At 50.8% G+C, this 24,507-nt stretch overlaps 9 protein-coding genes across 9 annotated transcripts; 6 read left to right on the top strand and 3 right to left on the bottom strand.

Moving 5' to 3' along the window:
* Positions 1–850: 850 nt before the first annotated feature.
* Positions 851–1,803, top strand: AA0111_g9388 (hypothetical protein; the record flags this gene model as incomplete). The annotated part of the gene is made up of 3 exons (XM_028655940.1): positions 851–948; positions 1,002–1,375; positions 1,424–1,803. 3 exons carry the CDS (start codon positions 851–853, stop codon positions 1,801–1,803), a joined length of 852 nt encoding a protein of 283 aa, XP_028503062.1.
* Positions 1,804–2,346: 543 nt separating this feature from the next.
* On the top strand, positions 2,347–3,642 carry AA0111_g9387 (hypothetical protein; the record flags this gene model as incomplete). Its single annotated transcript, XM_028655939.1, has 1 exon — positions 2,347–3,642. The coding sequence occupies one exon, from the start codon at positions 2,347–2,349 to the stop codon at positions 3,640–3,642; it is 1,296 nt and encodes a 431-aa protein (XP_028503059.1).
* Positions 3,643–6,169: 2,527 nt separating this feature from the next.
* On the top strand, positions 6,170–6,532 carry AA0111_g9386 (hypothetical protein; the record flags this gene model as incomplete). The annotated part of the gene is made up of 1 exon (XM_028655938.1): positions 6,170–6,532. One exon carries the CDS (start codon positions 6,170–6,172, stop codon positions 6,530–6,532), a length of 363 nt encoding a protein of 120 aa, XP_028503058.1.
* Positions 6,533–6,719: 187 nt separating this feature from the next.
* AA0111_g9385 (Endo-1,4-beta-xylanase 1) lies at positions 6,720–7,985 on the bottom strand (the record flags this gene model as incomplete). The annotated part of the gene is made up of 4 exons (XM_028655937.1): positions 6,720–6,863; positions 6,933–7,393; positions 7,460–7,616; positions 7,677–7,985. The coding sequence occupies 4 exons, from the start codon at positions 7,983–7,985 to the stop codon at positions 6,720–6,722; spliced, it is 1,071 nt and encodes a 356-aa protein (XP_028503061.1).
* Positions 7,986–8,424: 439 nt separating this feature from the next.
* Positions 8,425–10,115, bottom strand: AA0111_g9384 (hypothetical protein; the record flags this gene model as incomplete). Its single annotated transcript, XM_028655936.1, has 4 exons — positions 8,425–8,538; positions 8,590–9,154; positions 9,205–9,838; positions 9,890–10,115. The coding sequence occupies 4 exons, from the start codon at positions 10,113–10,115 to the stop codon at positions 8,425–8,427; spliced, it is 1,539 nt and encodes a 512-aa protein (XP_028503060.1).
* A 1,544-nt stretch (positions 10,116–11,659) lies between these two features.
* AA0111_g9383 (hypothetical protein) lies at positions 11,660–12,345 on the top strand (the record flags this gene model as incomplete). The annotated part of the gene is made up of 3 exons (XM_028655935.1): positions 11,660–11,844; positions 11,895–11,997; positions 12,154–12,345. The coding sequence occupies 3 exons, from the start codon at positions 11,660–11,662 to the stop codon at positions 12,343–12,345; spliced, it is 480 nt and encodes a 159-aa protein (XP_028503056.1).
* Positions 12,346–13,250: 905 nt separating this feature from the next.
* On the top strand, positions 13,251–15,356 carry AA0111_g9382 (hypothetical protein; the record flags this gene model as incomplete). The annotated part of the gene is made up of 1 exon (XM_028655934.1): positions 13,251–15,356. The coding sequence occupies one exon, from the start codon at positions 13,251–13,253 to the stop codon at positions 15,354–15,356; it is 2,106 nt and encodes a 701-aa protein (XP_028503055.1).
* A 432-nt stretch (positions 15,357–15,788) lies between these two features.
* Positions 15,789–17,414, bottom strand: AA0111_g9381 (hypothetical protein; the record flags this gene model as incomplete). Its single annotated transcript, XM_028655933.1, has 2 exons — positions 15,789–16,876; positions 16,934–17,414. 2 exons carry the CDS (start codon positions 17,412–17,414, stop codon positions 15,789–15,791), a joined length of 1,569 nt encoding a protein of 522 aa, XP_028503147.1.
* An 821-nt stretch (positions 17,415–18,235) lies between these two features.
* AA0111_g9380 (Proteasome component) lies at positions 18,236–23,565 on the top strand (the record flags this gene model as incomplete). The annotated part of the gene is made up of 5 exons (XM_028655932.1): positions 18,236–18,403; positions 18,478–18,521; positions 18,576–21,872; positions 21,940–22,141; positions 22,192–23,565. The coding sequence occupies 5 exons, from the start codon at positions 18,236–18,238 to the stop codon at positions 23,563–23,565; spliced, it is 5,085 nt and encodes a 1,694-aa protein (XP_028503057.1).
* Positions 23,566–24,507: the final 942 nt, after the last annotated feature.

Here is a 24,507-nt window from a genome sequence, read left to right as displayed (position 1 = left end):
CACCTCTTCCTCCTCGGTGCGCTGCTTCTTGTACAGACGAGGGTACAAACTCGAGAGCGGCAGCGTTTGGTTGTGAGGGTCTTGCACTATCTGTTTGACCTCCTCGCCCTCTTCCTCTGCCACTCCGTCCGCCACCTCTCTGTGACGGTTGTGCTGGTTGCGCTTGCGTTTGCTGTGACTGGTCTGGTTGTGCGGCGGCATTTGCGTTTCCACCTCGATTCCGTGGGTGCCGCCGTCTTCGTGCTCCTCTTGAGACATCAGATGGGCCCGCAGCGGGTGGTTGTGGCGCAACTGTAGGAGTCGACATGGTGTGCGATTCGGTTGCGGTAATTTTGAGCGCTGGAATGACGGTTGTGGTATGTGGCCTTGGGCCGCCTAGGGTGAAAGGAAAAGAGTGATATCACGGGCTCTAGTAAATGTACGGCCTGTTGAACTGGTAAAGAGAAGGCGGCTGGTGTGGAGTTGTGACGGGAAGCTTTGCAGTGGCGAGCAGTTATACTGGAGAAAGAAGAGGCGGCGGAGGAAAGACACTAAGACAGACGGTTCCGGGAAACGCAGGCGCAGTCATGAGTCAATTTCGACTTATATGTGCAAGCAGAGCGGCACGTTGGCTCGGGCACTCAAGTGCAGTGGCGCAGTGCAGAGGGCGGGCGAGCAAACAAACGAGTGCTGCTCCGGGTGACTGTTAGGCATTGCATGGGAATTTACATGGGCCAGCGCGTCATACCCAGGGTCCGGCCAATCGAGACGGCGGCTAGTTCCGGGCGGTCATGGGCGCCGCGTTGGAGCTTCACATCGCGAACGACACCATCGGCCATCGACCTCGCCCACGCACATCTCCACCCACATCATGGTCAAGACACTCGTCGGCGCCCTCGCTCTGGCAGCGCTGCCCTCGGCCCTCGCCTTCCGCAACACGTCGCCCTTCTTCCTCTTCTCCACCGCCGAGTACGCATGCCAACAAGCAGCGCATCCTGACGTCTCCAAGCTAACAGCTATAGCCTGCTAATCCCCAACAACGACGCTGCCATCGCCGAGTCATCAGAAATCACGGCCGACGTCCTCAAGGCCCTCGAACACTGTCCCACCAGGTCCTACGTCGTCGTTGAGCAAAGGGGAGTCTCCGCCGCCGACTATGCAGACGGCCGCGCCGCGCCACAGCTGAGCCGCTACATGGCTGGCCACCACGATCAAATCAAGTCGACTGTCGCGATCCCAGATGTTGTCGGAAACGTTGATGCCGCAGCCATCACCCAACATCTCGTCTCCAAGTGCGGACAGGGCTTCAATGACGACGATACATGGTTCGCCAGGCAGACTCTGGAAGCCCCGTCGACTTCACACGCGCTTCGCATTGAGCAACTCCAGTCTGACGGTAGGAACAATGCGCCCTGGACAATAGATTGAGGGCTAACTAGTGCAGATGCCACGCTCGAGAACTTCATCGTCAACGACGCCAAGTCCCAGGACTACACCGTAATCTACATTACCACTCCTCAGACCGAGGCGCAAGCCAAGGAGACGCTCGAGCACTACACATACGAGATGGACGCATCCTTCCCAGAGTCTGTGCAGATGGAGCTGAAGCGCGATCTTTCTTCGCATGCCAAGAGGGCAAACTCGACTGAAGGTGGTCTCTTCGAAAAGTATCAGTACTTCACACCCGGACTCTTCATGGGCTTCGCTGCCATCATCCCCTTGTTTCTCATCCTTCTGGTCGGCATCCGAGCCCTTACCAGTCTCGAGGTTTCATACTTTGCCTTTAGCAAGGAGATGGGTCCCAACGCGCAGAAGAAGCAGTAGACGTCTTTGGAATGCATCATGGAATTTGTCGGCGCGCAATGTATATCTTGTAAGTTAGTAGGCATGAGGAACCGGCGTTCATGTGGCTTTGGGTCTGTAGCGAAATACCAACATTGTAGTACCCAGGCTGTGTTGTTATCTGAGATCTTGCCATGCTGATAGCAGAAACCCTGCATATACCAAACTCGAAGTGTGGATTTCAATGCACGCTGCCGGGCCGTTCGGGCGTGCTAGACTGATGATGTTACCTGACCGGTTCCCCAACCCTTTACCGAGAACTCGACATGCCGGAACAACCACTCACGTATGCAGTCAGCGCTAAGGCATGCATCCGCAGATACACGAAGATGGGATCTAAGTCCGATGTCTGGACACCGCTCCGATATAACATGTATATCTAAAGCTCTTTGTGCTCGAACCTTATCACAAGCCTCAACTGCTTTCTAGCGACAAACCATCGACTAGTCCACCCGAAGCCATACATTTCATCGATCTAGTATTTCCAATAATACACTAGTAAAAGTATATTCAACGCGTTCTGCTATGGCTTTCCCAAAGCCGATGGATATCATCATCCTAGGTGGCGGCATAGCCGGCCTAACGACCGCCCTTTCCCTCACCAAGTTTGCTCCTGCCTCGTCCACACCAAACATCACCATCTTTGAGATCAGGCCAGAGCCTGCAACTATCGGCGGTGCTGTAAACCTCACACCCAACGCCTTACGTCTGCTTTCACATCTCGGGGCTCTTGATGAGATCCGCGCCAAAAATTATGGCGCAGAGTGTCTTGCAGTCGAAGTTTTCGACCTCTACACCAACGTCAAGATAGCAGAAAGCTCATTCAGAGGACCAGACGGAAAGGGACTGGGTGATCCTCCATTCACCGCTTTGAGAATCACGAGAGGAGAAGCGCTCAAAGGCGTGCTTGCTGCCATCGAGAAACATCCAAATATCAAGCTCACATGCGGCAAGAAGACGGTCAAGATCAATGAAAGCGACACTGGTGTGAGCATCGACTTCGAAGACGGAGGAAGCGCAAAGGCGGATATACTTATCGGATGTGACGGTATCCACAGCGTCACCCGCCTCAAGCACGTCGAGCCCGAGCGGAAAGCAATGTACAGCGGCATATGCAACGCCTTTGGCTTTGCACCCCGGCGAAAGATGGACTCCAGTCAAGACTATGAGCCTACACATTTCGAAGTCAGCGGCATGAACTTTGGTCGTCGCGGCATGATGTTGACGTCCTTCCACGACCAAGCCCAAGAAAGCATCTACGTAGGCGCACTGATGCAAGTCCCCGAGATCGCTGACCGGAACGGCTGGAAAGCAGCAGGAGCAGATGTGCAGAAGATCCGCAATGAAATGCTCGATCGCTACTCTGGTGCTGCGAACCCACAGATTGCACACTGGATTGAAGACGCAGAGGGTCTGTATCTCTGGCCGGTGTTCACTCTTTCCAAAGGGGGCAAATGGGCTACTGACCGTGTTATGTTGATTGGAGATTCCGCACACGCCATGCCTCCACAAGGCGAATCTACAGGCATTGTCTTCGAAGATGGTGTCTTGTTCTCGCGCTGCTTGGCTAAATGGATCGAAGAGAAACGTGACGAAGGCGTACCTGTCAAGGAAGCTTTTGACGCGTATGAATCTCTAAGACGTGCAAGAATCGATACTGCTTTCGATGAGAGTCAAAGTGTTGTCAAGACGGTGCAGGATACGCCTTGGTTAGGGCATAAGATCAAGATGAATGTTGTGCCATGGTATCTTTGGTGGACGAGGAGTTATCGGGAGAAGCATTTCGTAGAGGACGTCACAACGTGCGATATCGGGTATTGATTGGCTGTGTTACTTTTGGGCGTTTCGAAAGGCTTTGGAAGGGTCGATAGCTGCGTCAGAGGATCTATTGCCTGTCGCGTCCAGAGGCGAATAGGTCGAGGATGCCATTGGAAGTGACTTAATACCAAGGTACGGCCTGAACAATGTAAATCATGTCCTTCATTTGAGTTCCCGATTCTCATTATGTTTGTCTCTCGATTGTCGGTCTTCCCAACGCTCAGACGTAGGATCTTTTCTTGACGACTCTAGATGCATCGCTCGCTTGCCACAGGAAACCCTTTCCAAGATTTCTAAACGCCACCCAATGTCTTACTATTGTTCTTCAGCCCCTCTTGTTTGCCCATTACGTTCCAGCTCCACGGAGCCTCGAATGTCTCTCATGATTCAGACACATGATGCAAGTTATATAGGGAATCTTCCCTGGTTTCCCTAACTGTCCTACTAGCTACCATTATTTACGATTTTGTTTCGCATACATCATTTTGGACGCTCTTGGACCTCTCAACTACATAATGCGGCCCTTCTTCGATGCGTCAGAATTTCCTTCCTTTCGCTCTCTTTCAGACGATACAAGATGGTACCGTGCACTACAGTCAAACTGCACTATCGGTCCTACTACAAGTCCTATCTCAAATCCTGTCACAAGCCTTCTTTCGATCCGAACGACAGTTTCAAAACCACTTCCCGAACGCCACAAATCGGCTGTAGCTACGCCAACATTGAAATTATGGAGTTGATGGAGAATGCGGTTAATGATGGCTGAACTTGGCGCGTACCAGACTAATGAGCTACGGTGATGGAAAAAAGCAAAACAACCTCGACTTATTAGAAAAGGATAAGAGGGACTTGGGGCTGTTTGACAATGAAGATCCAGATGAAGATGTAGCAGAGAGTGCATTGTATAGTGGACTGTGCCAACTTCGTAATGTACTTCTCGCTGTAATATTGGTGAAAAAGAACAAAGTACTACAATCTGAATTATAGCAGCGTAATCGATCCACCATTTGTATATACATCCACCAGATACATTCCACGACAAGCCTCTTCTGAAGTTTCCTGAAAGTCACGCATCCCTTTGAAGCATACAGAAGGAATGCGTGCTCGGAACATTCCGGGTCCTCCGTCTTGTTCAATCAACTCGCTTGCCCACAGGTCTTACTACCCTTATACCAAGCAAATAAGACACCATGCCTGCACGACTCAACTTAACCCAACCCACCCACTTGCCCCATCAAGCAACTACAGCTTTTCTATCGATTGCTGCAACACAACCACCTTGATCCATGAACATCTCTAGACGAGAAAAAAAGCGAGTCGCAGCGCAGCGTACCGGCACTGCTGCACGGGATGTGGCAAGTGGCGCGCCGTAATTGGCTCAAAACCGGGTTGCTTGCGCTGGAGAGTGGATTGTCACACCGGTACACTTACCCGGTACATATTGGCATCGAGCCGCGTGGTGTCAAGTTGTTAGGTTGTTCCCTGTTGTCGTTGTATTGAAAGGCATGCAATGGTGTGGATTAAAAGAAAAGGTGTGGGAGGAATAGGGAAAGTGAGATCCTTGAGCTGCAGCAAGGTACCTAGGTACTTTGGAGGGGTAAAGTTGGCTTGGGCTGGGTTGGTGGAAATGAGCGAGCTATTGAACACCGGCGTCACTGCTACAGCAAAAGACTCCCTGCGATTCGGGATCTAGTGTTGGTTTTGTGGAAGCAGGAGGTTTGGAAGCTTCCAAAGGCTTTGTTAAGTAAAGACTGTGAGAGAACTGTGTTGTGGAAGGCGTTCTGCGGCTCCGCACCAAGCGCTGGTGCATGATGGTACCAAACTTCAAAGGAAACCGGTTCCTTGTGGACTCCACACCCTCTCCTCACTCACATGCGAAGAAGGAGAGCACAATGACACAACATCTACAATCGACGCTTCAACCCTTGACGTTCGGCAGAATCGTGGGAGAGCTTCGTGCCGTCCCTAGCCTTCGCTACCATCTCTCTTTCCAAAGTTCTCCTGCTTCGACCCCGTGCCACACGGCTGCATGAACGGCCCCAACTCCTAGCAACCCACTACTCTCAACGCCGCGTCCGAAGCTCCTAAAGAGGACCCTTAGCGCTTCATGTGATCGCAATCTACTGCATAATCAACAGGCTAAGTATACGTTTGCAGCCGTTCCAGTAATCTACAGTCGAAATGTCAGCCTGCCATATACGGAAAACCGCCCCACTCTTAGTAGTTGAGCCGGCCAGGGTCGGTAAAGGACCCATGAGCTTGATGTCTTTACCTCTAACCTGTGGTAGAAGGCATAGAGGTGGTAGGTTCATGGATTGAACGTCTGTACGATGACTCGCTGGAAGCGACTGTCCTATCGAGAAAGCATTCAAGCTGGAGTCTTGGCGGAAATGGATACCTCGGCATCTTGCGGATCTGTTTAGTATAGCATCAAGTTTTCAGGACCAAAAAACTACCTTCATTGATAGCATCAAACAACAATTCAACAAACTGTCCAGCCACCAAGACGATACACAAATCATCACCGACCATGGCGCCGAAAAACCTCCGCAACACTTACACGCCACCTTCGCACCCACATCTCAAACCCATCATCATCTGCGGCGTTGTCATGGCGCTCTCTGCCGCTCCTGTACCGGCCATGTTCCGCCCTGACAATTTCGGCTCACCACTCCCGGAGAACGTTGCTACAGCCGGGCGATGGATCCAAGCTGGCTTGTTTTACTTCCTTTTTGGCGCGCATGCAGTTGAGACGGTCATGTTTATGAAGCGACTGAAAGAGCACGGTGTTGGCTTCATGAGTGCAGCGTGGTGGAAGTGGGTAGGAACTTGTTTTGTTGGAGGACAATTCTGCTTCAAGCATTTTGACAGGGTGGTGGGTAAGCAGCTGTAGATGGAGCTGCTATATACGGGAAGGGTTAGAAGAGAAACAAGGCACGACAATAAAGATGATGTTTTAAGGTCAATTGGGGTTGAGTGAATAGTGGAAGAGGGTGTACAAACTGGATTTACCTAGCCATCTGTGTGTATGAGCACTCTTTCTCTTTTCCGAGCAGATCCTCCAAAGCGTTTCCCCCACTTTACACCGTCGTCACGTTTTTCCCGTTCAAAACGTCCAAGAACGCTGTATAAGCGGGCTTTTTCTGGAAGTTATCCGTCCACAGCAATGCAGACCCCTCTCCGTTGAAAGTACCTGGAACCCAAGAATACTTGTCCGCGATACCCTAGAGTCCAACAAGTCAGCGCAAAATCTCCAAGCCAAACAGACTGTGAATGCAACAAAAGTAGCTTACCCATATAGTCATGCCAACACAACGTTGCACATTGATGCAACTCTGGGCAATTCTCGCCCAAGCTGCTGCCGCATCCGCCAACTTCTGCGTATTGCTCGGGGTACGGGATCGTACGTCGAGCTCCGTATACGCAACATCGACACCTAGGTTCGCATAATCTTGCAGCACTTTGGTCAATACAGCAACACTCGGTGTTACTTCGCTCTGAGTGCCAGTCGGCTCAGAAACCAGGTGACCCTGTAGACCCACGCCATCGATCTTGACACCCCAGGATTGCACGAGTTTGACAATTCGGAGGGCGCCGAGGTGCTTGGCCGTGCCGTATTCGAGGTTGTAGTCGTTGTAGTAGAGTTTTGCCGATGAGTCGGCAGCTGCGGCCATGCGGAAGGCAATGGGAAGGTACTGCTCCCCAATTACACGGAGGAAGACGTTGTCTCTGTTTGTACCATCTTCATTGAGAGCTGTTGTGTGATTAGCTGGCTATTCCTTACTTTCTTTCGGTTATCTCGTTTTATCAATCTTCCTACCTTCATTGACGACGTCCCAGTGAGTGCACTTTCCCTTGTATCTCCCCATGACCTGTTTGATATGGTTTTCCATTACGCTCATCAGTGTAGCATTGTTGTTGATTTGGTTTACCCAGCCCGGCAGTTGACTGTACCAAACCAACGTATGGCAGCGCATCTACGCCAATGATCAGCTCAGACTTCCATGGGAGGTTGTGTGATGATGCAGAAGACTCACCTGCTTTCCGTTCTGGGTCGCAAAGTTCGCGATAGCATCTGCACTTCCCCAGTTAAACTGACCCCGGTTGGGTTCTGTGGCATCCCACTTCATCGCATTCTCGGGCGTAATGGAACCAAACTCCGCACTGCGGATGATGTTTTGCTCGGTGTTGTCATTGCGGATCGTCAAAGAAGTGCCGATGTACGAACGGCCTCGCGCCTTGATGGCAGCATCAAGCGCTGTAGCTGTTTGCTGCCGAGGGTCGAGAGGCGTGCATACGGCGATGCTACCAAAGGCAAGAAGAGCACTGAGTGTAGGTAGATGCATTGTGAGGATTGTTCGTGCATTCCATAATGGTAGTTGGGGGAGCGACTCTAAATAGCCAATCCATCATCCCAGTTGATAGGTGATTCCAACCTGGGTTTCCATCTGATGATCTCGAGATACGATGCAAATACCCGCCTTGACATGTTTTATATAGATTGCGATACCCGTATAGCTGTCTTCCATAGTGGCGATCATACTGGGCAGATCTGGCACAAGCATGTACAACGTGTGTGGAACATGCAAGACATATCGGAGAAATTAAAGATCGTTAAAAGCAAGGCCGATGGGCTTGGTATCTGCTGAGTTGGCGGGGGAAGGGATTCTTTCGGATAGCCTTTTAGCCTCTTTATCCGCTCGATACCCACTCCATACACCTCACGGCAACACTGACAACCTGTATGACCGACCTGAGAACTATCGTTCAGATGGCTGAGGCTCATTAGACGGAGTTTCTAGCAGTCAACTCAACCAGAAAGTCGACGTTATAAGCCACCCCGCCATCAACGATATAGCTACCGGAATTCTTGACTTGGATGTCGAATCGACGAATGATCTTGCAGGTCAGCGAATTAGATCGCTGAACGGCTTTGTACGGGGAACTCACCTCTGGTAACAACTTGTACATCTCTAACTTTGCAACATCTTTGCCGAGACATATTCTGGCTCCGATACCGAATGTAAACTGAGCCGCCTCCAGCTCAAAGTTTCTCTTCTCGCTCTGCAACCACATATCAGGCTTAAAGTCCTCAGCATCTTGCCCGTAGAAGTCTTTGTCACGTTGGACGATATATGCATGGCTGGTTACATCCATTCCACTAGGTACATAATGTCCATCGATGACTTTACCCTCTTTTGGTATCACTCTAGGGAACAGATTGGGGGCCGGTGGAAAGAGGCGAAGACCTTCTTTGATGCATGCGACAAAGAACGGGAGATGCTGGAGGGTCTCGTCATAACGGATGGGTGTTGATAGAAGACCAGACGACTCTGCTGCATCCAGCTCAGCCCGAACACGTGCAAGCGTAGAAGGGTCTGTCAAGATTAGTCGAAGGATACATCCTAGCGCCGTACCAGTGGTGTCTGCTCCAGCTTGATAGAGAAGTGTGACATGAGCACGCTTTTGGGTTGGAGTCAGTGGAGAGCCATCTGAGTAACGGGCATCAAGGCAGCTAAACGCGATGAGTACAGAGCAGTAGTCAGGCACATGTTGTATACTTACTGTTGCAGAAAGTCTGGCCTCCCATCAAATGGTTTCTCCTTGTTCTGCTGCTCCCGCCTGGTAACTTGACGGTCTGCTTCGCCCATCAACCAGCCCATTCCATAATCATTGGATGTAGTTGGTAGTAGCAAGGAACCTACAATAGGCAGTCGCAGGATCCTTTCCCTGAAGAATCGACACCTCCCCGAGAAGCCGAAGAATGTCAGGCCCTTGCGCCAGTTGGTCAATAGATACTTCTCATCGCGCTGATTCTCGACACTACCAAAGGGTTGGGTGAATGAGATGATGCTGAGGATGTCTGCCGCAAATTCCGCAACCTTGTCGGAGAGGCAAATGGTGCGCTTAGCTTCCGCATGTTCTTTCAGCTTCTTGATAAGAAGAGAAACCTGTTCATCGAAGCGAGGTTCCCATGCATTCTTCAGTGGACCAATAGACCATGGCGCATTCGACAAAGCTTTGCGTAAGACACGATGCTTCTCGCCGTCTATCGTAGAAACCAAATGCGGGGGACCCAAAGCCCCACTATCATACATGCCGCCCCTTGTGTTGCATTGCGGATCTCGATAGATGTCCTTGAGGGCGGAAGGTTTGGGGAAGAGCAGCATCGTAGGAGAGATGCGAATAGGGCTGTCCGCTACGCTTGTGGTTAGAACCTACGGCTGTAGGGAACTCGGGGGCCGCTTACTTCCATATTTCTCTACCAAGTACATAAAGAACTGAGGCTCTTTGTGCAATACAGAGACTATGGCCCCAAAGACAGAGAATGAGGACGCATACCATGGCCCTGGGAACTTTGAAAGAGGATGCAGTTTCTGCATGTAGAAGATTCGACCAAGTATTGCTGTCAAGAGTATCACAAGCGTAGCGATACTTGCGTTGAGAGCCTTCGCAACAAGATCTGTCGTATCCATCACTGCCATCATGCCCACGACTTGCGTGCGCAAACTGTTGATCAATGGTAAGAAGAATACAGAACAGAGGGATGAAAGCAAAACGAGCCGCTAGAGATGATTATATTGCTCGACAGGACTCCTCTTCGCCCACCCACCCCACACTGGCTGCATGTCCTTCGTCCTCCATGAGGGGTAAACCCATGTCATACTGGCATACAGGGTGCAAAGACAAGGAAAGTTGTCGTTCTGGGGAACGCTCGTCACTGCAGCTGCAACACTGTGACAGGTCAGGCTTATCGTATTCGCGCTGTGGTGGATGCCTACCCTCGGCGCGTGTGAACATATTGAGTGCCTCCACCGAACCAAGCAAAACACCTGTCTGAGCAGCTGCGAATTAATCAAAACTTTGCTTACGAAACGACCCTAGTTGATTAGCTAGGACTGTTTGAGGACTGTGAGCGAAGTTTAGGCGAGTCGGCGCATATCACGCCTCATTCATGTGTTCTGAGGGGCTGGCTGGGGTGATATGCAGGTGGCATGCGGGAATCCTAACGGGAGGAAATACGCGTCTTTGCCGCAGCTACTGCTACATGGATGGTGCGGAACGAACCTCAGTCATCACCTAATCTGGCAAGACGCGTAGGTCCAGTATGTGTTAATGATTGCATGGGCGCAAAGACATAGCATGGCGAATATGAGGAGGTTGGAAGAAGAAAGTTGCCGTGTACGACCAAGGCACGACCAGACCGGGCAGGTACGTCATCTACCTAGCTTTCTTAAACGGGCAAGTAGGGGCTCGAGCCATCGATTCCAGCGACTTTGAGTGAAAAGCATCAGGCTCAACGAACTCTCTTTGACATATCGGGAGTGCATAGTCATCATCCTTTCTCGGCACACACGCCATGTACTGTCCCAACACATGATTCATCCAAAGTCAGTTGAGATACCGCTACAGCTCTGAGACGACATCAGGGCGCAAATGATGTCGACAGCATGTTGGCGCGAAAATCATTTTCAGACAAAGATGGCGTTAGGTTAGACATTGTGTTCACTTGAGTTTCTGGTGCTGCCATCTACAGGTGCATCAAACCTGCCGCATTTGGCAACTGGGTCATTGTGACCAATCAGGACTGCTTGCGAGGACCCCGCCCCTTTCGCTCTTCTGTATCTGCGTCTTCGCCAACCAGCAGACTTCGCTATGGCCTCCATTGACAGTGACCACACCTATATATCTGGATGGTACAGCTTTTTCTTGTCATGTTTTGCCGCTCCAAGATGGCACAATGACCTGCCGCCTGCGATATGTGCGCTGTCCTTCCGTATGAATCTTGGTTATCTACAGTAGCGTGATGTAAAAACACACAGGGACAGCACGTCTGGATCGCGAGTGCATCGAGCAATCCGTAGCAATGCCTGGTACTGAACCAAAAGTAGAAACCCACTTTACCGCCCTCCTTACAGGCTCCGGCTCTCTAAAGCGGGGTTCCGAGAGAAGCAGGTTATAATCCTTGAACGTTTTCCTATCTCATGGGCTAGATACACGAAAGACAAGACCGTACACCATGTCAGATATCAACCCATTGGATGTCTTGGCCATCAAGAACGTCGTATCGCGGTATTGTCAGGCTCTGGATCTGAAGGACTTCGATCTGCTGGGCAAGGTCTTCGTACCGGACGTTGAAGCCAGCTACCCTTTCAATGAAGCCATACAGAGCCTTGACGAACTGAAGGATGCGATTAAGAACCGGTAGGTTCAACCTCCGTAGATCGGCAAGGATGATGTCTGACGATACACAGCCTTGGACCAATCCGAACACATCACAACCTCACCACACAGACCATCACATTCAGATCCGATGCGCAGACGGCCCGGGTAGTAACATATTTCCAAGGAGTTCACGTAAGTGCTCTGCTTCAGTTCTCAGTCTCAGCTCGATTGGTGCAATCTACACACGCTCAAAGTCTCGTGTATGCGCTTGGATTGCGTGACAACTTAGCGTGTCGCATACGAATATGTATTCAGCCTACGCTTGGATTTGAGTACTAAATTTTGCAGTTCGGACAAGGCCCTCACGAGGGCAAGATGCTATGCGCGTATGGCAAGTACGTGGACGACATGGTAATGCTAGAAACGAAGCAAAGTGACTTCGATGGTGTGCGCGGTGCAAGTGGTATCTGGAGGATCAAGGACAGAACGGTAACCTTCACCCAGCGAATTGGAGACGAGAAGATCATGAAGGAGCATTGAGGGCTGGAATATTGTGATAGAGACTGCTGTTGCCTTCGCAGCACCTAGCTCACGAATGCTGATGGTGCCTCCTTCCCTACCAAAGCAGTCAAGAGCTTTAGCTATGTGGTGCTGTTGCGTACCTTCAAGGGTCCTTGCTTACCTTCCAGTAACTGTTTTCTTGGCTCAGTCACTCTCACCAGAGGCAATAGTTCGCTATCGCTAATCATTTCAGCTATCCCATTACCACCATTGCAGTGTTACTATCGCTTACACATGCCGATATATTCTTCACAACTGCAATGGCGCCGCTCGAGACGACTGGCAGGTTCCCATCCAAATGCGACAAAGCACGAGAGACTGAAGACGCATTCAATTAGGACTTGTGCAACATATGGATTGATGAGTAACATAGCCGTCGCTGTTGCAGTCACCAGCTAACAGGTTCAGTCATGGAAGCTGTGCATCGAATAACTTCTATAGACTCCGCGCAGAGTGGTCCCACTCACCCTACCGCAGCGATGAGATTGAAGCATACAACAAACCATCTGACGAAGTTAGCACCAGAGCCACATGCTGCATCGTTTACATCCGCAACTTCTTACGTACTTCACACGACTTTGTCTACTGCATACATGGGCCTGCGAATCTTGTAAAGTTTCACTCTGGCTTGCACGGAGGAGACGCGGTATGTTGGGTTAAGCATCGAGTTGTGATCGAAATGACGCTAATCGTACACATTACAGTACAACGGCCCAGTCCTCGCGTCGGTTGTATCGCTACTCGGACAGACAGTCGTACACGATGGTCAGAGAATTCCGCCGATCTGTTGGGACAGGTTCGACAGGGTACGCAAGCAGCCAGGAAAGCAGAACAAGATTCGCTGGTCGTACATGTTTGAGACAGCAAGATTGGCATGGAGCAAGATGACTTTTGACACCAGGTCTCTGCAGTTACTCGAAGAGTCTCTAGCAACTGCTACCAATCAGATAGGCTATCCAGAGACTGAGGAGACTTGGGGAGAAGGCGCCATTAGCGCAAGCCAGAGAACGAGCCAGGAGGCGAGAAGCATTGCTATCGAGATGAATCTGAAGTTACTCAAAAAGAAAGATGATGACGACGAGATCCTCTGCTTCCTCAAAAATGAGCTGCATGGTCGGCAGTTGCGATTGCAACGACACAAACTTCCGGACGAGCAAACCCGCCTTCTCAATCAATTTGGGGAGATTCTCGACGAGTTTGACTACTTATGCAGCCCCGACAATCTAGATGATGCAGATAGCAAAGCTTTTGGAAGAAAAAAGGCTTTGCTGACTATAGAGAGGGACAATCTGATCAAACAAATACAATATGAGATCACCAAACCCTCTGAAGCATCCGATACGGCCAGATCTTCAACTTCGTCTCCAAAGTCGCTCAAGGTACAAGTCCAGTATACGCCGGTGGAGCAAGAGGAGCGTATATCGACGGGAGAGAACGAACATATGCCTGCGGAACATGACCAAGATACGCCAATAACCAAGGATGAGCCTACATGTCTGAGTGAAAGCAACCTTGACGCTATGCGGGAATTCTGCTCCGTTACTTTCGCCAGTGTCGACCACGCCAAGGAAGTACTTGCAATTTTCAATTACAATCTAAAGGAAGCTTTATATTTTCACTTCGAAGACCAAATGGCCGACCAGAAGGCTTTAGATTCTGCTGGTCCTAAGATGGATGTCGATTCAGAAGAGCTGGAAAGAGCCGTGCAATCCAGTCTCGAACCTGAAACTGAACCTCCTGGCGGTGAACGGAATGTTGCAGCTAATGATTGGGAAACGAACGACGAGCCTAAAATGGATGCACAGTCGCCCAACGAAGAAGACTCTACCAAAACGAAGGGCGAGGAGCAGCTCACGGAAGACACTTCCCGAACGGGTCGCTCTCACGCCGGCCAACTCATCCTACTAGATGTTCAGGGAAATTTCAAATCCCACTTGCATACAGAGCCTCCCCCGAAAAGTTTGTGGGAACAATACCGAGCTATGCGCGAGAGATTGCATGTACAGTACTACGGTTCCAGCACGTGGTTCGATGACCCGGATCCCCTCCGGGGCGTTCCTGCCAGGGAAAGGGCTGAGCACGATGACAATGCAGTCTCGAATATGGATACCGACGACTCTGGAGAGCACAAAGATGTTGAGCAGGAAAACGTAGCTATCGAATACCCTGCAGATGCTGGAATGGCAATAAAGCTCGAGGCTGAGGAGCGAGAAGCCCAAGAGAAAGGAGACCACGAATATGCGAAACTGCTGTACTCACAGTTTAAGGTACTAGATGAAGCAGAACAAGTCACCAATACAGATGGATCCGGTGAGGTAACTGGAGAAAGGGCAGAAGTAACAGCCCCAGCCACGTTGTCCAATGTGACAATGTGTGCGTTAGGGCAGGACACCCAAGACGACAACGATTCTACACGCGATAACCACAGCCCTCTACAAAGTGAAAAGGACTCCGTGGTGGGCGATGACAAAGCTCCGTCCAACATGGACCTTGACCACGTCATGGAACGAGCGGAACAAAACGACAGACAGAATGTGAAGCAGGGGCATACCAAATCCAAGTCCTTCGTCGACCCACGGGATCTTGAGAAAACGGCAAACCATTCAGACGACGCCGAGATAGAACAACGCAAGTACCTATTCGACTCGAAGGAAGAGGAAGACGGTTGGTACGACAGTGACCCAGACCGGATGGACATCTACGGTAGAAACATGGTCGGCTCTGAGTCAGGCGCGCATGGCGAAGAGCCAACGTTCACACCGAGCGGAAACAGAGATGCCTTTATGAGCTCGGTTACGGATGACAAGCAGCAGACTTTTGGCTCCAATGAGGAAGAAGTGCAATGCATGGAAAAAGAAAAGTTCGATTCACCTATGGTGTTCAAGCCGAATGAGGATGTGGACATAGACGCCGAATACGACGATGTCAAAATCCTCAAAGTGGATGAAGACGACGATGTTGACATGGGCGGTGAGAGTTCGAATTACTAGCAGGCTTTCGCTTAGCCTCTTGAATGCGGATGATATGTAACGAGGCTTACGACAGGTGGCTAGAGAGATTATAGGGTAGCATTATACATTGGTAGTCGTCATCTTCTCCATGCTTCGCATTTCACCCAAGGCAAATCAGTACCAGTCAAAACTCAGAACAAAGTGTTTTTTCTATTTCAACACTTAAGCTAGCAGGACTACAACGTAAGGTGCCCACAGAATGCAAGGGTATAGGACCACACACGGTCAAGTGGTGACGATGTAAGAAAGATCTATAGACCCCAGGATCCCGCCCAAGCGGGTGATGCGTAGAAACATCTAAGTGCATATTTCGTTACTCGTATCTCTCGTATGCCTATAAGCAGTACGCAAGCTCATCATACCTGATGGCCGTGTCAACGACCCAAGGATACTAGAAGTCACATCCATTGACTACTCATTATCCAAGAACTCTACCATAACACTGGCACCCTTGAGTCCGGCGGCTTCGACCGTGTCGTCGACGTGGTCGAGGAGGTTCTTGCCCATGAACGCCAGATCGAACTCAGCTCCTTGCTTGCCTTCCCAGGGCACGTCGGACTTGATCCATTCGTAGACACGGCGAACAGGGTCTGTAAGGTTGAAGCGGCGCACAATGGGACGACCTGACGGGCCACGGAACTGGATGCGAGTCGTGACCTTGGGGTCAGTAACGGTAGGCTCGGTATGAGGAGCATGTGCGGAGATCGCAGCGAAGACAGGATTTGAAGCAGCTGCCTCGGGCTCGGCTGGCGGCTCAGAAGCGACGTCTTCGGCCTTGCCCTTGCCCTTGATGTTGTCTGTAGACTTGGTGAGAGCATCTGGGTCATCGTCCTTCGGCCCCTTGCCGTTATCCATGCTGTTTTGTAGCGCCATCTCCAGCATCTCCTCTTCTGTCATGCGACCAACATCCTTCTTCTTAGACTCAGACTTGCGCTTCGCTACGGGGTTCTTCGCGTTGACATTGAGGCTGTAACGGTCGAGGAACTCATGAAGCTGAGCGTGGAACTCAACTGGTTCGGGTATTGGTGGTCCCGACCAGACCTTGACTTGCTCGCCTGTTCGTGGGTCAACGATGGCGATGTGGGGGTAAGCGTCAGAACTGTCACGGGCGTGGAAGTAGTAGTTCATGTACTGCTGTCCACGCTGATCATCCTTTGCATACTGCATGAAGATGAAGTTCTCTCGCACAGTTGCCTTGATATCGTCATTCTTCCAGATGTCCCTGTTAAGGCGCTGGCAGTCGAAGATTGCCGGGTCTTGGATGTTGACAAGCAGCCACTTCTCTTCGTCCTTACCCATATCTCGCGCCTTTTCCCACGATCCTTGGTACATGATCTCAAACGGTGGTCGGAATAGCTCTGCGAGCATGTTCATCTTAGAAGACTGCTCTGAAGCACCGCCCGTCGCGGTCGCAAGCTCGCGTCGCCGGGTGCTTGAATCGGTCGTGTTATCCCAGACATTGGTATGGGTTGTGTGCTGGTTGAAGATACCGGCGCGGCCTTCATCAGATGGGTCAGCAAAGTCCGAAAATTGTATATATGAGGTTTGTGGCATACCTGTCCGCCGACGAGCAAGCTGCTCCTGGACCATAGCATCAAGATCTTCTTCGTCGTCGGCAGGCCCCCAGTTTGAGCCTGGGCCGACAAGTGTTTCCACTCTTCGTTCTATGGGCGCGCGAATCTCATCGTTCCCAGCGCCACCGGCGGCGCCGCCGCCATACATCTCTTCTTGTAACCTCCGTGCCATGGCTTCATCGTCTTCCACGCCTGGTTGTGCTCGTGTGGACGGCGCGTTGCCTTGTGGTGCGGGATCAAAGTCCATATCATCGTCGGAGTCGATATTGATGGGATTCTGTGCGGAGGGGGCGGCTGCTGAGGGCTGTGATGGCGCAGCAGGAGCATCGGCAAGTCCAGGAGAGTCGAAGAAGAGTTGTATGGCCTGCTCCAAGTTGCCATCTGTTAGGCGCAAGTACTGAGCAGCCTGCTCTGTGCTGCAGGACGTGATGCCGCAGAAGTTGGCAACATTTTCCTCATCCATCTTGGGCGAGTGTATGTGTTCCGCTCTATGGTGTTTAAGTTTGGTATTGAGTTTGGGCGGGGAAATGCGTCTCTTTGACCTGTGAAATAGGTAGCAGATGCCTTTATGACGATGGTGTGCTATTTCGGATGCGTTGATTGGGTCGCAGAGGGTATTTCGGTCGTCGAGCGTGTGTCAGGAATTGTGTGTGGCGGTCGCGACTGTAATCGAGGTAGAACCGTGGTGGGGCAGTTTATGTACCCATCAAAGTCCGACGACAGCTATCGAGGTACGCGCACAAAGGTATGGCAATGGTATGTGAGGCGAATAGACGCGACTTGGTGAAGCGGTGAATGTCCTACAAGGTGTGAGGTTTGGGTGCTGAGTACCAATGTGATTCCAGGTACCGTGGACGGCTTGTGACAGGCGCGGCTCGGCTTGTCTGCTGGTACACGGGGAGAGGATGGGAAAAAAGGAATAGTTCAGGTTATGAGAGGGGCAAATTACTAGCCTGGTGGTGTTGCAGGTGTCTGAGACAGGCGAAGGCGTCGACGTTGTTAGAAGCACGTCGAAGACGCGATGCGATTGTTGCAGGCAGTTGCGACTGCGTCATCCCGGTACCCGTGCGCCCAACCCCTGTCGCCTCACAAGAGTGAATGTCCGACACGACTTGTGGCAATCACGGACGAACAGGGCAATACGCTAACACACTGCATCGCTTGGTCATCTATCCTTCCCGAAGCCGATGAGCCACGCAACATCCGCCTCTGCCTGTTGCGTCTCTTATAAGACTTTCGTTTGTTGATTGCCTCGTCATCACGATACCCTCAGCACATCTCAACATGGCGTCGGAACAAACACCAGAAGCCAGAGAGCTTGCTCTAGTCGGCAAGGTGGAGATGCGCATTGCTCTCGCTAGCTCGGACAAGAAGCTTGAAGACTTGCTCAAAACCTATCTCTCTCCACTACTACTCAAACTCGGGTCTGATAGCGTTGCTGTACGAAATAAGGTAAGACCCACATCTAGTCGGCTTAGATTTCGACATCATCCATCTCGATCACCGCTGATAGCGGCTTCTCCTAGGTCATCTCCATATGCCAACACATCAACACCCGCATCAAGTCACAGTACGCAATCCAGTTTGTCCAAATACAAGACCTTGCACTAACGCGGCATCCCAGAGACATCAAGCTCCCTGTGAGCGCTCTGCTGAAGCAATACAAAGAGAATCCTGACGTCTCTCTTATACGGCATTTTGACATTCTCTACATCCAGCAGGGTATATCCCGGCTTACCGTTGGCGAACGACTAGAGCTTCTTCCCATTCTGCTACAGGGCATCGCAAAAGACTATGAGAAGTCTGAGCAGCATGCTTCTCAGCTATTCCATCTCATCCTCCGTCTTTTGGTCCACTTCAAGCTTCCCCTTCGCGGCAGCAAAGAAGATGATGAGCTGAGAACCACTTTAGGTCTCTCCGATGATGATGCGGCTTTCCTTTCGAAGTGGTTTGGAAAACTGCTCATGCTGAGCATTGTACGAGAGAGTAACCCCCAAGCCCAAGCTTCGCTACGGTGTCCGGGCTTGTCTCCAGATGACTACAAGTTTCTGACGCTTCAGGGCAAGCCAGACGCTTGGGATCCCACCGCAGATGCAGGATTGAACTTGGCCGAATCGAAGGCCCTAGTCACACGCTTCATGGCAAGTGGACTGTTCAAGGAGGATGAGAAATTTCTACCCGCATTGTTCGCGTCCGCTGATACCAATTCTCGGATATCAGAAGTTGGTGAAGATACACTGAAACGTGTGATGTTATCCAAGGACCTCGAACAACCGCAAATTGTGGAAGTTCTGTTCGAACTCTACTTTGGCTCAGACTCTGCTAGCGGCTCGCTGCCTGTAAAGACACCACTACAGATTCGGATACTAAACGTTCTGTCAAAGTCTGTCAGATGCACTACATATCCACAGCAGATAGCTAGGCTCGTCGAAGAAGGCCTTCTCTCGCCAGAACTAAATGCGACAAATAAGACAGCGGGGAGAGAAGCCTCCAAGCATCGCTCAGCTATCTTCTCTCTTGTCAACTTCGTCGCTCGTCGTGGCAAATCATCCGATCTTTCCCAGGTTGCTGAAAGTCTCGTGGGAAATCTGAGAGCTTTCATACAAGACCAAGGCTGGCCCACTCCGGATCGCGATCAGGACATGGAGCTGCGAGGCTATGGATACGAGACTATTGGGCTCTTGGCCAAAGCTGCCCCCGAGAAGATCTTGCTTGAACCGTCACTAGACTTGCTAGAGTTCTTATTTCGGTCTCTTCGCGAAGACTCAGCAGGCAAAGATGTAGCCGTCAGTATAGAGGAGGCTCTCTCTTCCGTACTAGGCGCTTTCTCGAAGCCTTTTGACCCTTCTGTCATGCCCAGGTTTCGACAGATACTGCTCAGGTATGCATCTGTAGATCAACACAGTACGCCAGCTTCGAGTAAATTTACAAGGAGCACTCGTTATGTTGCGACACGATTTGCCAATCGTTGTCTTCCTTACGAGGATGTGCTAGCACGGTGGATAGATATTCTTGCAGTCAGTGGAGGCGCTTCTGAAAGGCATGAGGTCATCGAGGAAGGACGTCGTGGTCTCGATCCGTACTGGTTCAAGATGTCCAACACCCCCCCTGGTGAACGCGAACAGAGTACACTGAAATTTCCGGACTTTGACAAGCTGGTCAACTTCATCATCGTACAGCAAGGGCAGGATGAGGACGCCATGGACATTGACGAGTCGGAGGACGCTCTTGTTCAGATTCAACACTTCTACCAGCATCATCCAGAGGCTCTACCAGTCGTCATCAGCTTCTGTTCCAGCGTCGCTATGCAGTCTGCCTTACTCGACAAAGACATAGCTGACGAGATTCCCGAAGATTGGGAAAGGAAACTTGATGCCCAGATGACTACGGATATGCGCGCCCGGCAAGCATTTCGTGCATACGCGGCAGACAAGACCCATGCTCGATCGCTTGCAGTGATACTGCGAGCCAGTTTCGACAAGATTACCCAAGACGACATTAGTGACACTGGCGATGTTGGTACTTCCTTCGTGCGAATGTTGTCTTTGCTGCCCCAAAGTCATTGGGTCCAAGCGAACATCGTCCGAGACTTCCGCGCTTTACAACCATCCATCACAGCCAACAACGCTGGACGACGACTTACAGCTGCCCACGCGTATGGCCTGCTAGCATCTCACGAAAGCATCAATCAAGACGCCCTTCAGACCGCCCAAGTAGCATTCTTCGACAAGCTTAGCACTTGGAAGTCAGCAGTCGGCGCTGATATCAATCAGATCAGCGGCATAATTCTTGCCCTCGGCTACTACTACAGCAGGGCATTCTGGAGAAGCCATGCAGCATCCACAGCAATCACAGATGATCATCCGATCCAGCAACTGTTGCAGTCAGTGGTCGAGATTATGAAGGAATCTCGGGACGCGACACTGAAAGGTGCAGCCTTCTCTTGTATCGATCAGCTCAGTCTGTTCTATGTCATTACCCCCTCATTACTTTCCAAGTATGCAAAGGTTGAAGATATTGCTCAGCACATCTACGATTCTGCTAAGACAGGCACGATCAGTGCCATCTTGGCTTTGGGCCATCTTTCTATGATCACAGAGGAAGCTGCAGCCGGAGCTGAGGAAACAGTAGAGTACAAGGCCATCGCCGACAAACTCTATGAGTTGCATGAGGTTCGTCAGCCAGAAGTACACTTTTCCGTTGGTGAAGCATTAAGCTGCTTCGCCAGTGGTTGGGATTCGAAGGCTCTGACTTCCGAGCTCGACATACTACATCCCAGCCAACCACAAAATCCATGGGATGCGCCTCTACAGACACCAGCTGGGCCCAAGCGTGAGAAGACACTTGGTGCGGTTCTAGAGAAGACACTGAAGGGCTGTGTTCAAACTAAACCCTCGTTGAAGAAAGCTTCTGTGATATGGCTGCTTTGTCTGCTACAGTACTGTGGTCACAAGCCTGAAATGCAAGGCTATCTTGGACAATGTCAGGTAGCATTCAAGAACTGTCTCTCTGATCGCGACGAGGTCGTTCAGGAAGCAGCTTCGAGAGGATTGGGCTTGGTGTACGAAAAGGGCGACCGTCAACTCAAAGATGATCTTGTGCGCGATCTCGTCGGCTCGTTCTCGGACAACAAGTCCAAAATGGCTGGTACTGTCACGGACGATACGCAACTTTTCGAGCCTGGTGCGCTGCCAACTGGAGATGGATCAATCACAACATACAAGGATATTCTGAATCTGGCAGCCGAGGTCGGAGACTCAAGTTTAGTGTATCGCTTTATGTCAATGGCATCCAATAACTCTATCTGGTCAAGTCGAGCCGCATTTGGTCGCTTCGGCTTAAGCAACATCTTCTCCGATTCTAGTGTCGACGGATATCTGGCTCAGAACCCTAAGCTTTATCCAAAGGTCTATCGGTATCGGTATGTTCTCTGTCTGAGCGGACTATTATAACCTTATAGACTGGCAGGCATACTAACACAAGCTCAGATTTGACCCAAACACGAACGTACAACGCTCGATGAACGATATCTGGAATGCGCTCGTCAAGGACTCTTCGGCCACTATCGACAAGCACTTCGATGCGATAATGGATGATCTGCTAGTGAGCATACTCACGAAAGAGTGGCGCGTTCGACAGGCTTCTTGCGCGGCTATCGCGGATCTTGTGCAGGGAAGAAGCATCGAAAAGGTAAGCAGGTCATAGTGCGAACCATGGCGCACACTAACAATGACGTATAGTATGAAAAGTATCTCGACGCAATCTGGGGCAAAACCTTCAAGGTTCTCGATGACATCAAAGAGACCGTACGTGTTGCGGCAGCATCTCTTGCCCGCGTCCTCACTGGCATCCTGACACGTTCTCTGGAAGCCGGTGATGGTTCAAACAAATCTGCAACTATCCAGCTTGAACGCGTTATACCGTTCCTGTTTTCAACTTCTGGATTAGAATCTTCGGCTGAAGAAGTACGCCTTTTCTCGGTGCACACGTTGCTCCAAATCGTCAAGAAGAGTAACGCCAAAACGCTCAACCCACATGTGCCAAAGCTTGTTGAGAGTTTGCTTGGATTGCTCAGTAGTTTAGAGCCCGAAGCCGTCAACTACGTACACCTCAACGCTAGCAAGTACAACCTCACAGAGCAAAAGATCGACGACATGCGACTTGCAAGCGTGCGGTCGTCGCCATTGACCGAATCTGTAGAGCGCTGCTTAGATCTGGCAGACGCAGATACTATGGCCGCTCTTGTGCCGCGTATTGAGGCTGCGATGAAGAACGCAGTCGGTCTACCGTCAAAAGTGGGATGTTCGAGGATTCTGGTCACGCTCGCTACACGACACCGTTTCCTGTTCAACCCGTACGCTGACAGCTTCCTCAAGTTGGTCCAGAAGCAAATTCACGACCGCAATGAGACTGTTAGCTCTTCGTATGCGGCTGCGGCTGGCTATCTTGCCCGACTCGCTTCAGATAAGCAGATCATTTCCACTGTCGCCTTTGTGAACAAGTTGTACTTCGAATCCGAAGAGAACAGCGACAGGAACCGCCTGCTAGCCGCAGACATTATGCGCGCTATCTCCTTATATGCTACGGACCGCTTCACCTCTTTTGCATCGGAACTACTACCATTCATCTTCCTGGCTAAGCACGACTCGGAAGAGAACGTCCGAAAGAGCTTCACAGAGACCTGGGATGATCATGTTGCAGGTTCACGCACGGTCTCTCTCTACTTGAAAGAGATACTTGCTCTGTCTGAGAATCATCTGGAAAGCAGACAATGGGCCATCAAACATACTGCTGCGAAGACTGTCGCAGACTGTGTCTTACAGATCACTAATGCTGTGGGTAGCGAAAAGATCGAGCCAATCACTGCGAAAACTATCTGGCCAGTACTAGACAAGGCTCTTAGTGGAAAGAGCTGGGAAGGAAAAGAAGTTGTGTTAGAAGCTTTCGTGCGGTTTGTGGAGCGCTCGGAAGCGTATTGGCAAGCCGGGGAAAATACGGATGTGGCTAAACAGTTGGAAAAGGTTGCAACAAGGGAGAGCAAGAGGCAAGAAGGTAAGAACGAGAAGGTCGTTGCCGGGGTATTAGCGAAGCTGAGAGAGCATTTGAGCATGTAGGACGTGTCTGATACTGTAGAGTGACCTACTGCTGGACTCTAGACTTACCACCAGAAATATAGAAAGAACATACACCCTGAGCTTGGAGTTCCCAAACAGCTGATGTCAACCCGATGCCCACCGCTTTGCGAAAGTTGGTGATGTTACCAGCCTAATTGCTCAAAACCTGGCAACCCCTACAAGTAAAGCTCCTCCACCAGCTCTTCATCTGAACGCATCTACTCGCCAAAGTCATCGGAGACGATCTCATCTACAACACCGGATAATCAGTGTGGCGCCAGCAACTTACGTATGAGAGACAAAACCCATGTGCCACAAACCTTGACTCATAAACTATACTCTTCCTTCGCTTCTGCAAGCCGAGGCGTAGCTCTTTTCGTACCAGGCCGCCTGATTCTCGACCTGCAGCACAACACCCTTCCAATCTCATGATGCGATGTTCCAGCCCTATGCCCTGGTATCGCTTCTTTTTCTTCACTAATGTCTGCAAGAACGAGGCACAGTCTACAAAACGATGATGGTGCGATCTTCATGCGATTAAACGGTTTTAGGTTCGACGGGCATATCTGATAGCCTCTCCGCTGCATGTAAGTAAGATATGTGATTAACATACATGCACGCCCATCGCCCTTTCTTGCCTGTTGGAGTTGGTGTCGAGTCGACGTGTGATGTGACGCTACAAGCGCAAAGTTTATGTGAGCCTGTTGGTGAGCGGCGGTCTATTCCGCCGAGTGCACTACCCGATCTAGATATGCGAGAAAGTCTCCGAACAAATAGCCATGTCGGAAGTTTTCTCGTCTCAAGTCTGAAGGTGTTGGTTGTTATGCCGTGCCTCACAGGCGGACCTCCAACACGACCTACAGGGCGTAGCCATCCCAAAGGCCTAAGCCCCATCACAGCCGTCCTCCCCCTTAGCCATGGTCTTGGGAATGGCGTTAAGCG

This window comes from Alternaria arborescens (genome assembly GCF_004154835.1).
Source record: "Alternaria arborescens strain FERA 675 chromosome Unknown contig_26, whole genome shotgun sequence".
In the NCBI taxonomy this organism is placed as follows: Eukaryota; Fungi; Ascomycota; class Dothideomycetes; order Pleosporales; family Pleosporaceae; genus Alternaria; species Alternaria arborescens.
The sequence above is the reverse complement of the archived record's forward strand: the minus strand, read 5'-3'. Positions and strand labels throughout refer to the sequence as shown.